Below are 13,871 nucleotides of genomic sequence, written 5' to 3' on the forward strand. Positions count from 1 at the left end.
CTTGAGAGTTTGGGGATTCTGTGGCTGGTAACTAGCAAGAGCGGTAACATAAACAAAAGGTGTTTGTTTACTGCTTTTTATGGGGGAATGTTTCCAGGACACACAAAGGCACAGAGAATAATCAGCGAGCCCATCACCAGCATCAGCGTTGTTAACAACCTGCCAATCATGTTTTATCTAAACTACCCCGCTCCTCCCCCCCCCATTTTTTGTTATTTTAAAGCTATTCCCTGATGTCATATCACTTCACCCATAAATACTTAAGTATTTATCTCTAACTGATAAGAACCTTTAAAAGGTCACATTTTCACAAATAACAAAATTACTAGTTCTTTTAATATCCTCTAGTAACCAGCCTTTTCCCCAATTTCTCAAGCTGTGTAAGAAAAATGTGTTTTCTTAGGATTGGTTTAAAGCATTTGATCGGAAACGGCTGTTCCGTTTTGAGTTGCTAAGTAGTGCAGCCCTCCCCTCCTCCCTCCTAATGTGAGGTTGCCCGGCCCAGTGACACAGTTTAAGGAAACAGCTATGGGGTGGACGAATAGCGAAGGGATAGCTGATTAAGAAGTGCATCAAGAAGGAATTTTGTCAGCTTTCATTATGGGAGATCTGCAGACATATCCAACAATAAAGATGATAGTGAAGGCAATGATCTTTGTGGATGGACCATTTTCACACGCTGAAGCCAGACCCTGCCTTGCAGGATGGGCCCTTGTAAGACCTGCTGTAATGTCTGCCTTCCAGCTGGAGCCGAGGCTCCCTGGGGGTTGACAGAGGCCTTGGCATTCCAATCTGAGGGGTCCAGTGACTTAGTCAAGGGTGCAGACCTGAGTCAGTGGTCATTGTTGGCACCAGGAATACACCCAGTTCCTCGGGTGCAGTGCGCTGCCTCCCAGCGGCCAGTTGTCCCGGTCAGTTGATGCCTACTCTGTGCAGGGCACTGGACGTCCTCTTCTGTTGGCTCCGTGGTGTGTGAAGAGCTGGGGTCCCTGAAAGGGGCCTGTTTGTTCATGTGGTCCTGCTGGGGCCATCTCTCTGGAAATGTTGGCAGCTCTGCTCACAATCCCCAGGTTCCCACAGAGCCAGGACCAGGGTGAGGGCCCACCCAGGCACCTGGCTCTGCCCCTGGAGAGGAGGGAGAGAAGTGGGGAGTGAGAACAGGGGGTCCCAGCTTTGCCAGGGGCATCGCATGCCTTCAGGTCCTTGACTGCCCGGCTGAGGCTGGGAGGAGGGAGAGGCTATTTCCAGCTCTGGCATCCCAGTTTTTTTATACGCCCACCTCTCTGCTCCCATGTTCCATCCTTCCTGTGGGAAACCAGCAGCTACTCATTAGCTGCGAGGCTGTCAGGAGGTGGAATCACACAGCACGTGGATTCTTCCCACTCTCTTCCCTGCCCTTGCATAAAGTGTCCCTCTCTCTTCCCTAAACTGTCAGGTCATGATGGGGCCACCTCTCGTGACCGAGGTCTGCGTTGTGTACCTCAGGATAGGACGAAATGGCTTCCCCGATTGGGGGGTGTGTGTGTCTTTCTGACCTTGAGACCTGGAGACACTGACTTCCTGCATCCTGCGAGTGACAGTGTGGGGCGGTGGAGGAGAGGGGGATCAATGTGAATGGGCTTGCAGAGGGGAAGGTGCAGTTCTGCTGAGCTGAGATGGAGTACGTGGCATGTGGGGGTGGGGGGACAGAGAGATGAGGGGTCCGCCGCTGAGGGGGATGTGTGGCCGGCAGGGCATAAGGGAAAGTGGCCTGGGTTGAGGTTGGTAGATACCCAGGCTTGTCCCTTTAGCGGGCTGTTTGGCTTGTTAGGATCTAGAATTTTCACCTACAAAATGAGATGCCTGATTTACATTGTTTGCATCTCTTTGAGCCCGAATACTCTGTGATTTGATTCTGTGGGACTTGACCTTGGCTGCTGCTGTCCCTGCCTCAGGCGTCTGCCTTGAGCCTGGCGCCAGGCGCCCACCAGTGTGTCTCCGCAGCCGGTGGATTGCCGCTCGGAGCCCAGCCAGCCTGAGTGTGAGAGCGGGAGGGAGCCCATGGAGGAATGTGGATGCTGCCCTTCCGGCCTGGGCAGGCGGGAGAAGGCTGGGCGTCTGCTGTGTCCCTGCAGCAACAGAAAGGATTAGGCTTGGGTGGCCCGTGGGATGTGCTGCTCCCAGAAACACCCTGGTGTGTGCCTGTCAGGCTGCATAAGCCTCCAGTAATTGTGAAGGGTGTAGCAGTGTGTGAAGGGGTCAGGGGTGGTAGCTGGTTTACTAACCTTGACTTACGTTGATTTGGGCTGAGCAGCCCTCTGTGCCCTGGGGAAGTGCTAGGCCCAGGACCACCTCTCACCAGCACCTTTTGGCTGAATGAGGAGATTCTGCAGGGAGACAAATGGTACCAACCATGGCAAAGGGACAAGTGCCATGGCGTAGAACGGGAAGCCCTTTGGTGTGGTGGGAAGTGCATGCTTGTGTCCAGAGGTGAGTTGCAGGCAGGCGGCTGGCACAGAGGAGCAGCAGAGGTGGGCTTGATCCTGGAGGAACTGCCCCCTGCAGTGCCCAGTTGAAGCCCTTGAGTCACCCACCCCTGGTTAGGCTGAAGCCCTGGATGACCAGGGGGACTGGGGATCATCCTGCCAGAAACCAGGTCACACACCCTGTTGGGTAGCCACACCCAAGGCCTCACTACATGGTACTTTCCAGGTTCGTTTACTGTGGGCTCTTAAATGTAGGGCTATGTGTACTATAAGGCAGGAACAGTGATGCTATTCTGATGCACACAGAGATTGCGGATAACAGCAGAGACCTTTCAGCAGCCTTCACTTTAGTGTCGATGCAATACCTAGGTCAGTCGTGTCCCATAGAGCTTTCCATGGTTTTGGGTGTTTTATATCTGCCTGGTATGGGTGCCACCAGCCATGTGTGGCTGTGGAGCACTTGAAATGTTGAACACGTTCTGGTGTGACTGAGAAACTGAATTTTAACTTATTTAATTCTAATTAATTTAAATGTGAGTCTCACTGGATAGCTAGTGGCCACTGTATACAATGGTGCAGTCCTAGAGAATTATAAGAAGGTAATGGCAAATGATCATAGTTTTTTTCTCTTGTTTACTTTTTATTAGAAAATGTTTAAAATGTATATAAAAGAGAGGATGTATAATGGAGCCCCACACCCCCCCTGTCCAGCCTCCGCACTCACCAACCCTGAGCAAGTCTTAGCAACCCCCGCCCCCCACCTCCGCTCTAGCTGTATTCTTTGGAAGCAGATAATAGCTTTTTAATTTTTGTTTTTAAACAGCTCATCTTCAACCCCAGGACAGAGCAAAACTATTTGACCTTGACCTTGTTTTTTTTCTTTCCCTAATCCCTGGAGGCTCTTTTGACATTATAATGCATTAAGGAACTTGGTGGCCTGTCAGCTAAAACAACTAGAGTCCCTGGTTTGTATCTGTTACAAACTGGTTAGAACTGCTCAGAGTTTTCTTGTATTTCTCTAAGGAGGATGACACGCCATGGATCTTCTATTTAATATTTTATGTCATTTAGTATGTCTTATGTTATACAGTTTAATATTAACTGGTGATGGCTCGAACTGTGCACGGGAACATTTGGGACTGACTAAAAATTGATGTCCCATCTGCTCAACAATTTTCAGATCTGTGAAAAATTGATCCAGGAAAATTGAGTTTAATAGAAATGATTTAAAAAAAACGCCACGACACAAGCTCTAATTAGTCAAGTTGGATGTGGACAAAACTGTTTAATGGCCCAAACTGATTTGGGATAGAAAAGAACTGATCCTCATGAAAGCAATTTTGACTAATTAAAACAGAAAAGCAATGAGGAACCCTGGACATGAGGCATGACCAAGGAGCCGAATGGGCTTGGTGGAACCCTCTCTAGGAAATGCCTCTGATTGAAATATTTGTATCGCAAACATCCTCAGGGGCAAACGGCCAGCCAGGACCTCTCTGCGGCCCCCCTTCTGTTAACCTCACTCTGCCGTCTGAAGGGGGCGTGAAGAAGTAGTCTGCAGTATGGAATGTCTCAGGCTACGTGGCAACTGCTGATCCCGAGGGTTGCTCTGAACACAGGCAGAAAATGGGGCTGGACTAAAACCGGGAACAGCTGCCCTGGGTGGTGTTCACTTTGATGTTCACCCTGGACATCCCTCCCTTGCCGAGGCCAGCAGGGGTTTTTGATCCTGCTTTCAAAGGTTTTTGATCCTCGGGTGGCTTGGGAAGGAATCTGGGACTTTGCTCCCTGAGCTGCTAGCTGGGGGATGGGTTCTGTACAGCAGCACATGCAACATTCGCCGTAAAGAGGCAAGGACAGAATTGCTTTTTTTTTTTGATAAATCAAGAATGGGGGCTTCCCATGCATGGCTGCCCCATGCAGCAAGGTCCATGGGTACCCCATTTCCTTGGGGCAATCCCAGCCTGAGCTCTTAACCTGCTGGAGGAGCCAGGCTTTCCTGTGTTTCTGGGGGCCTCCCTTTTCCTCGGTGCTGTGCTGCCCCACGTGGATGTGGGTGTGGGCAGAAGGGCCACTGCTGACTACCCTCAGGGCAACCTCCACGTGCCCCCAGGCTGGTGACTTCCAGTCCCCTTTACAAGGGAGTGGGGTATTCTGTTTTCCATTTCATGATTGAGTGTCCAGGGGGTTCTGGAAGCCTCTTCTGGCTCCATATTGTTCCCATCACACACTGGGAGGTGCATGCAACTTGAGCCCACTCATTCCTAAGTCAGCCAGAGCATGCCCATGGGCTTCAGGTGCTGACGGCGGTTAGAAGGGAATGGGGAAAGCCATCCATTGGGGCTGTGCCCTGAATGGGTGTGTGGTTTTGACAGATGGGGGAACTTTGTGCCTTGCTTCCCTATGTCTCATCCAGCCTCTTCCCCCGCTGTGAGGAGGGCCCACTGACCCCAAGAGCAGGTAGGAAACAGCGTTGGGGTGCAGGAGAGGCTATGCTTGGAGCATTCAGGATCAGCTTCTGGGCCCCTCTCTGTGGTCTTCTGGCTCCTCCTGACCCAGTGGCCCCTGTGCTCTGTGGAGGGAGCCCCTGTGGTCTGTGGGGGGAGCCCCCTGCTGTCCTTGGTGGCTGGCATCCTTTCTCCCTGCAAACCACCCTACCCATCTGATGTATTTAGCAGTGGCCAGTGTGGCTTTTGTTAGGCCAAGAAGTGAGACCTGACATAGCTTGACCAGTACCTCTTTGTCAGGAGTTTGTCACCCCACCAGGTGGTAATTAATGGAAGTTTAGCATCAAAGCTCTGGGTCAGGGTTTGACTCTTGGCCCCACCCTTGGTAGCTGTGTGATCTTGGGCGAGGTATTTAACCTTCCAGGGCCTTGGTCTCCACTGTAAAGTAGGGATGATAATTGGACTGACCTCATAGGGTAATTTTGAGATTTAAATGAGGTACTGTGCTCAGAACACCTTATACACATTATCTGACTCAGCACAAATACATCCTCAAGCAGTAGCTTTTGTGATTGTCTTCACAGAACCACCTGTAGCCGGTTGGTGGGCAGTCAGGCACTAAATCTGGCTCATCTCGTGGGCTCTCTCTGGAACTTGGGGCCACCCCAGCTAGAGCAGGGCTTTGGGCAGCCGAATGACAGGACCCCTCCTCAGTTTCTGCAGCTAACTGGCTGCTGTGTGAGTGACCCTGTGTGAAGCTTCAGTGACACCTCCATGAGTCGCAGGTGGCAAGCCGTAGACCTGCACAGAGTTTGAGTCCCCATCTTGTCTGTGGCCCAGAGCTGCTCCTGCGCTGTGCGTGAGTGATGGGTAGACTGCCCACTCATCCTCCGATTATGTCATTGCCAGAGTTACCCAGCTGGGCTGACACTGCATGGTAGAGCAGAAACAGCCCCACCAGGAGTTGGGTTCCGGTTTTTTGGCCCTGGTTAGCTGTGTGTCATCTAGCAAGTTGCCTTGCTGTGTTGGGTCCTCCTTTAAAAAATGAAGGGATTGAACTAGATGGCCTGTAGACTTCCTTCTACGTCGAACCTTTGTTGCAGCCAACACAAATGTCCAGGTGCTCTTGTCCCTTCCTGAGACTGATTGTGGGGAGGAGTGGAAGTTGAGTCACAGCTGTGACTGTGTCCAATCCCATCTGGCAGCCTGGACAAAGGCAGACCTCTCTGCCCACCCCCGCACCCCCGTTGACGACACTGTTGAACACCTGCGTGTTTCCGAGTGTTTCACGGTCACAGCTGGCCTGGCCCAGTGTCTGGTAAAGGTCACTTACCAAATTCATTCATAAGCAGCCTCTTAAAATTCTCTCCACAGAGCTGTTTCCATGAAAGCCATTTTCATCCATGAGTCAGGAAGATATTTGACATTTTTCCTCGGTTGCATCTTATAGCTCAGAGCTCTGTGGGACACTTCTGAGCAGAGTCTCCACTTGCTAACTGGGCTTCTCTGCTGTGAGCAAATTAATTGCCAGGACGCCTGTGAGTGTAGGGCCCTTATTCAGATAATGTGTTCCTACCAGAGCCCGGGTCCTTTGTTCAAATTTGAAGGTACAATCTCGTTGGTTGTGCCACAGGTTTCTAAGCATCATCTTTCAAGTGACGGGGAGAACCCGAGCGCCAGCTCTTTTGCAGATGGTGGAGTTGGCTCCTGATTCCAAGGTTGTATGTCCTATTACGACCCCGGGAGGCGATCTGGGGGTTGAGCCCTCTCAGTCAGATGTGTGTGTAAACTTTGGAATTCACCTGAGTTTCTGTGGCTGAGCCTGATGGTGTCACCGGGCAGCCTCTGACTGTCCGACACCTTCCCTTTGAGGAACCTCTCCTAGGGAAGCTTTGATGTCACTCTTACATTCCCACAGTGCTTTCCACCTGTTGCTTGGCACCATGAGTCTTGTGTGGGAGTTTGTAATGAACGTGTCTGCTTTGCCAACTAGATTGGACCCCTGATTTTGGAGTGGGCCTCTCCCCGCTGGAGCTCAGCCTCCAGAAGGTACATCACCAGTGCTGAACCGACTATGTCTGGCGAGCGAGAGTGTGATAAATGCTCCCTCCTTGTGTGCACCTGCCTGGTTCCTTCTCTTGCACATAGTTTTAGAAAATATTTTACAAAATGCCTTACAACAAGGCCATGAGCTTTGGGGTTCTTAGGAAACCCCCAAAGTTTTATTCCTTGGGCTTAATGATAGTAAAATAGGCTGTGAACAGCCAGAATGAACACTCATTAATCAAGGGGGGTTTGGCCAGTCTACACTGGCTGCTATTGTCACTCCTGTCAGGTTTGCAGAATAGCCCAGCTGTCTGGAAGGGAGGATGTGTTATCATTTAGGGTTAAATTTGGCTTCATATGACAGAAACCCCCCAAAACTACACTGGCTCGAGCATGAAACTATTTTTTTAAAGATTTTATTTATTTATTTTTAGAGAGGGAAGGTGGGGGGCGGGGAGAGACATCAATGTGTGGTTGCTGGGGGCCATGGCCTGCAACCCAGGCATGTGCCCTGACTGGGAATCGAATCTGCAATGCTTTGGCTCACAGCTCACACTCAATCCACTCAGCTACGCCAGCCAGGGTAGCATGAAACTATTTTTTCTGTCATGTAGAAAGTCAGGAGGTAGACAGTCCAGGGCAGAGACCTAACTGTTTTTCATCCTTAAGAGAGTTGCCTCATGATCCAAAATAGCTGTTGAAGCACCAGCCATTGTATTCATATCCCAGATGGAAAGACAGAGGAGCCCTCCTGGAACTCCCACTCACTGCCCATTCATATCTCACTAGCTGAAAGTAACTGGGGCACTACCTATAGTGGCAGCTGGCAATAGGGTCTTTATGCCTCAGCCTGAGATGTAAAGGCTCCATTACCAAGGATGATGGAGAGAATAGACAGTGGTACAGGAACAGATGCCTAACACTTACTTGAACGAATAAATATAGAAGGATGGTGATGCCACCTGGTTTCTGTGGGTTAAGTGTAGAACAAACCCTCATGTTAGTAGTATTCAGGATATGACAAGGCCAAGCACATTTCTTTCTTTCTTTTTATTGTCATCCGAGGACATTCTTATCGATCTGAGAGGGAGCGGGAGAGAGAAAGACATCAATGTGAGAAACATCAATGGTTGCCTCTCATATGTGCCCCGACAGGGGACTGAACCCGCAACCCAGGTATATGCCCTGATGGGAATGAAACCCATGATCTTTCGGGGCCAAGCACATTCTGATACCACCGTGTAGGAGGGGAGGAACCTTCAGAAACTCAGCAGGAACTTGACAGAGTGCTTGTTCTGCAAGGCCCCTTAGCTGGGCCTCCTCCTTGTAGAGACCTGGCCGAGGGTGAGGAGGCACTGGCCTGGGTATGGCAGCCACTGTTTGTTTGTTTGTTTGTTTGTTTGTTTGTGGAAAGAAGAGCTTCATGATTCAAGCAGGGAGACCCGGGGAAGAGAGTTTACCCTTAAATGTTGCTGAACTGAAATACTAAAATTTCCTTAAAAACACATGCAAATAAATCCCTTCTTAGAAAACGTTAGAATCCTTCAGGATTCATGATTGTGGGCTGGGGTTGGTTGAGGCCTGTAGGTGGCCTGTGGTGCAACCTGGGGGCAGCTTTTAAGTGACCCAGCCCCAGCTTCCTCCTTCTCCTTCATCTCATCTAGGCAGGTGGAGAGTCCCAGGTGGGCTGCCCTCATGTGGGAGAGTCTGGGGCAGGGAGTTGTGTGGCTGAGAGCCCGTTGTGCTGTCTTGTCACCTCTCAGAGGGTTGGCCAGTTCTGTGGGGACAGGCTTCCCCCACTCCCCGCCCCTTGTAGCTGAGACACGCCTGCACGGGCACACATTTGTCCACGGCAGCCAGGTCCCTGCACTGCTGGTTGAAGCTTTATCTTGGGATTCTTTCAAGAGTGACAGGCTGTCACTCTTGATTTTGTTTTGAGGTGGATCTTTTCAAGTCTCCTGCAGATACTATATTTCAAAACACTGTTCCCCGCTGCCTCCTCCCCACCCTGTTTTCAGATCATCCTCATCTTTAGTTCTCCGTACAGGACCCTCCTCCTGTAAGAAGCTGTCCCCCAGTCCCTCTGCTGGAGGTGATTGCTCCTTCACACGCCCTACTGCGCATGCTCTTTCCGTCCAGTGCCGCAGTTGTTCCGGCTTGGTATTCCGGACCTTGGGATGTCCCTTCCAGACCCGTGTCAGCTTCCCGACCACGCAGTCATTGCTCAGGGGGCGGGGTGGGGGCTTGCGTGGTGTCTAGTCCGAGCTCACTGAAGGATAGAGAGCGACACAGAGCTGTCCTTGGGCTGATGGGCTCCAAGTCCGATTTCGTTCCCATCTTTGAAAAGTGTCCTCCGCTCGTGGTTTTCGAGGACTTCCTCTGTGTCACGTGAGACGCGGTCTGGGGATGGGGGGTGGGCAGGTTGTTCCCCTCCCCAGTCCCAGGGGCTGCCCCGTACGTGTCCCCGAGTTTGCGTGACCGACGTGAGGATCTGGTTCACCGAGGGGCCAGCACGTGGCAGTGGCTTGCCTGTGCTCAGGCTGGGTTCACCTGGGCCCGCAAGTGTGGTGACCGGGGGCTTAGTCGCCGGTTTCTGATGCAATCACGTGGTCTGCCCTGGAAAGAGGTGTGTCTACAGAAGAAGCAGAATGCGCCTCAGCCCTGTCATTTTATACTTTCTAGTGCCCCCAGGAAAACAGTAAAAAGAGACAAGTAAAATTCATCTTTATTTTATTTAACGCTGTATATTCAAAACATGGCCATTTCATCATGTAATCTGTGTGGACATTATTAAGGTAGTAGTTATTTTTACTTTTTTACTAAGTCTTGAAAAAAACGGTGTGTTGTATGCTCAGTTTGGATTCATGACTTTTCAAATGCTCGAGAGCCACACGTGGCTGGTGGTAGTTGCACGTGGTCAGCGTCGTGTTTGTTGGTTCTCCCACTTGACGTTCCCTGAGGATGAGGGGGAGTTGAGTGGGTGGCACTGGGGTGGGACTCTCAGGGCCTGGAGACTGGGCACCACTCTGCTGCTCACCAGCTGTGTGAGCTCGGGGAAGGCGCGGGCCCCTTGCAGCACCACAGTTCCCGCCTGCAAGTCATTGGAGTGTGTTCCCTGGGCCTTTGTGCTCCTGACACGCTATGAATTGAGCCACAGCTCTGGGCAGGGCTGGCGTTGGGGACCACTGTGCCCACCCTGGGCATCATTAGTGAACGAGAACTACTCTATGAATGGCCGCGGTTGGCCGTACCTATCACACAAGGAGCTGATTTGCCATCTCTGACTCTGATTGAAAGGTGGTGAGTTTATCTGGTCCGCTGGGTTCTGGGCTGTGAAAATTGTCCCTTCACTACTCACCCAGACTTTACAAAGGCCTGCGGGTGCCAGGCCTGTTCCCAGAGTGGACAGGGCATGTCCAGGCCCTTGGGACACTCTTCTTCTGGAGGGTGTGGTGGGTCAGCAGGAGCCCCTGCCACTTCTGGAGGCCTCATGTGTGTCTTTCTCACACAGGCTCAGCTGGAAGCTCAGAAAGCCACGCAGGACTTCCAGAGGGCCACGGAGGTGCTCCGTGCCGCCAAGGAAACCATCTCCCTGGCTGAGCAGCGGCTGCTGGAGGATGACAAGCGGCAGTTCGACTCTGCCTGGCAGGAGATGCTGAATCACGCCACCCAGAGGGTATGAGTCATCGTTGTGTGTGTCTGTGGGAGGGTGTACAGGGGTGTGTGCACATGCATCACGTCTGCCAGTGTCTGTGTGCTTGTGGATGTCCACATCGGGGGGCCCACACGCCCATGGGTGGGGTGGGAGCGGCCTTCACATGAGCTCTTGTCTGTCTGATCCAGACCGCCCCTGGTTCTGCTGAGCTCTGAGTCCGCCGTTTTCCCCGAGCAGAGGACACAGACTCCCAGGCATGTGGCCTAAAATCGCTCTTTGAAAGTCACAGGGCAGGAATAGAAAAGTCAGGGGTTAATGCCAGCAGCCTCTCCCTTTTTAATGTCACTTGTCACAGCAGTTCAAGTCCCAGGGGACTGGATAATTAATGATGGCCCTGTGCTTCCTTAAATAGAAAGCCTGACACACGAATGATTTGACTTAGGAGTCACATCGGCTGGGCTGTTGACTCTGAACTACCTCCTGCTGCCCCTGGCTGGGCGTGTGTGGCCTTGGGCCTCCTGCCCCCTAGTGGACACGATGCCCAGAGGCAAACTCGGGCTGGAACAGCTTTCCTGGGTCAGCTGATGAAAATGCAAGGCAGCAGTTAGAAATCTCAGGAATTTACCAGCTGCACAGGCTGAGAGACGTGAAAAGGACACACACATGCATGCACATTAGAGTAGCTCCTTCCAAGAAACTAGCTGAAGATCGCCTTTCCTTTTTGTCCTCCCTGTACCCCAATCAAAGGTCCAAAGTAGCCAGCAAGAAACCATTTCAGAAATCACTTGATGTGCTCTTTGAAAAAGAACAAAACATTTTTCTGTTTCTGCCTTTTTTATCCTCACCTGAGGACGTGCTTATTGATTTTAGAGAGAGGGGATTTCCAGGGTAATCAGTAGTCAAATGCACCTCCACTGGGATGCAATTCATCTTCACTTCTAGGACTCAGATCTTTTGTATTCCTCTCAGTTTTCTACAACTTACAGGTTGTAAAATAGCTCCGGGACAACAAAAGCCAGAGGTGCCCTGGGAGGACATGCTAGACAGGATGCCCAGTAATTGTTCATGCTCATTTCAGTCTTCCATAATTTCCCCTGACACTTAAAAAAAAGTCCTTATTATACATAAGTGCGTGAACTGCCCGTCCCGGGCTGACGGTGGCTGCCGACTGGAGGGACGCCGGAACACGGCGGGCCTCTCTTTCAGCCTTGAGTTAAAGGTGTGGTGGCGCCTTCCTCCAGCTGTCCTGCTGGGTTTGAGAGGGTGGGCCGGTGACCCGAGGGCCCCCGGGGATCCTCTCTGTTGCTTTTCGGGGGGAAAACAGGCAGCAGCCCACTAGCCTCACTTCTGTCTGTCCACTTCCTTCTGTAACACTTGTGTGAATTGTAAGAAGAAGACAGGAACGACATTGCAAGCTGCTCATGTGGCTGGAACTGCTATATAATCCCTTGTTGTCTCTCCCCAGGGCAAAGCCAGCTTTGTTCTAAAGCTTTTCTTTAGGTGAGGGGAGAGGACCCACATTGTCCGTGTGCCAGGGGGTGTGCCCTTGAGCTGCCATGCTTTTGGCCATCAAAGGGCTTGTGACTGTTGGTTTTCTTTTTTTTTGTAAGAGTTTTTTCTTTGAAGATTTTATGTATTTTATTTTTAGGGAGGGGAGGAGAAAGAGAAAGAGAGGGAGAGAAACATCTGTGGTTGCCTCTCATGCATCCCCTACACTAGGGACCCAGCCTGCAACCCAGCCATGTGCCCTGGCTGGGAATCGAACTGGTGACCCCTTTGGTTTGCAGCTCCAGCTCAGTCCAGTGAGCTACACCAGCTAGGGTGGTTTTCTTTTTTAAAATTCATTTTAATCAACAGGCTTAACAGAATGTTCCCACCAGAATTTCCCATCAGCGTGCTGACTAGTCTCCTGGTCATACATTTTTGTGGACCTCAAAATCTGATATGAATGATTTGATACTGTTCAAATGTAAAGTTAGTCCTTTCTAGATCTTGGATTCTTGTGTGTCCACTGGGTAATTCAGGATATTTGGGAAAGAAAAGGAGGGGCCAAACTGCAGAGATCGATCGCCTTGTAGTCCTGATGCTGGCATGGTTTTGCTTGGTGTCCCCGATCCTTGGTGTCTGAGTTCCCGTGGTGGGAACTGTTCGCCCATCGCCTGCCCATCAGTCCCTGCCCCGAGGTGGAAGTGGGAGGAGCCCAAGGTGGCTATGTGGAGCCAGGAGGCCCGAGCTGAAGGAGGTAGACTGCATCAGAGAATGCTTCATATTTTTCTCTGTTTTTTGTTTTTCCTTGTTTTGTTTTTCCTGGTCATTGCCACGCCAATTTGGCTGTTTAGTCCTATCTGATAAAATTTTTCCAAAACAGAAAAGTAGGAAGAAATAATCCCAGTCTACATGGAAGTTAGTTTAATCTTCATCAGCTTGCTGATTTACTCAAAGGATATTTAAAAAAAAATACAAGTTCTGGGCTTGGCTGGGTTGACCTCTGCTGTCCTTTGAAGGTCATGGAGGCAGAGCAGACCAAGACAAGGAGCGAGCTGGTGCACAAGGAGACGGCGGCCAGGTACAACGCAGCCATGGGCCGCATGCGGCAGCTGGAGAAGAAACTCAAGAGAGCCATCAACAAATCCAAGTGAGTCTGGGCGTGAGGACCCTTGTGGTCATTCTCTCCCGAATCTTCTCAGTCTTTTATGTGCCTTGTGCTCAGGGACCTGCCTCTCCAGAGTCCCCTGCCCAGGTACCCCCGTCCCTCAATATTCTGTGCCCTGGAGGGACAAGATGCTGAGTTACTCCTGGGAAGGAGAATGCGGAATTTCAAAAGCAAATCATTCCATGGCCCATTGGCTGGGCCTGTTTATCTGTCAGTAATGAGGGTGAGCTGTGTGCACAGTACATGTTATCTGTGGACCAAGAGCTGATGAAATGGTGCAAGACTGGTTTTAATGGGGGTTTTCCCCAAGCTCTTCTCACTACCACTCCTGTGTCTTTTTATACAATAGTGACTTGGAGAAAGTGCTTACTCTTACGTTATTTCTTCTGTCTTTCACAGGCCTTATTTTGAACTCAAGGCAAAGTACTATGTGCAGCTTGAGGTAGGTGTGGCCTTTGGCTCTGTTGCTGATGGGATTTTTCTGCAAAGCTCCACTTTTTGTGATAGACTCTCATGGAGCACATTTGCTACAAGAGGAGAGCAGAGAGACATTCTTTATTGAGTTTTCAGGCCTCAAGATGGTCTTGGCTCGGTGTTGAGTGGTC

At 50.9% G+C, this 13,871-nt stretch overlaps 1 protein-coding gene across 1 annotated transcript in view; it reads left to right on the top strand.

The window, feature by feature from the left end:
• Positions 1 to 13,871, top strand: part of SH3BP5 (SH3 domain binding protein 5) — a 60,302-nt gene that overhangs the window by 41,757 nt on the left and 4,674 nt on the right. Inside the window, exons 4-6 of the mRNA XM_045856759.1 lie at positions 10,470 to 10,634; positions 13,118 to 13,248; positions 13,666 to 13,708. Coding sequence (XP_045712715.1) covers positions 10,470 to 10,634; positions 13,118 to 13,248; positions 13,666 to 13,708 — 339 coding nt within the window. The remainder of the gene's footprint in view (positions 1 to 10,469; positions 10,635 to 13,117; positions 13,249 to 13,665; positions 13,709 to 13,871) is intronic.

This window comes from Phyllostomus hastatus, unplaced genomic scaffold (assembly GCF_019186645.2).
Source record: "Phyllostomus hastatus isolate PE091 unplaced genomic scaffold, TTU_PhHast_1.1 phas_scaffold_129, whole genome shotgun sequence".
Classification (NCBI taxonomy): domain Eukaryota; kingdom Metazoa; phylum Chordata; class Mammalia; order Chiroptera; family Phyllostomidae; genus Phyllostomus; species Phyllostomus hastatus.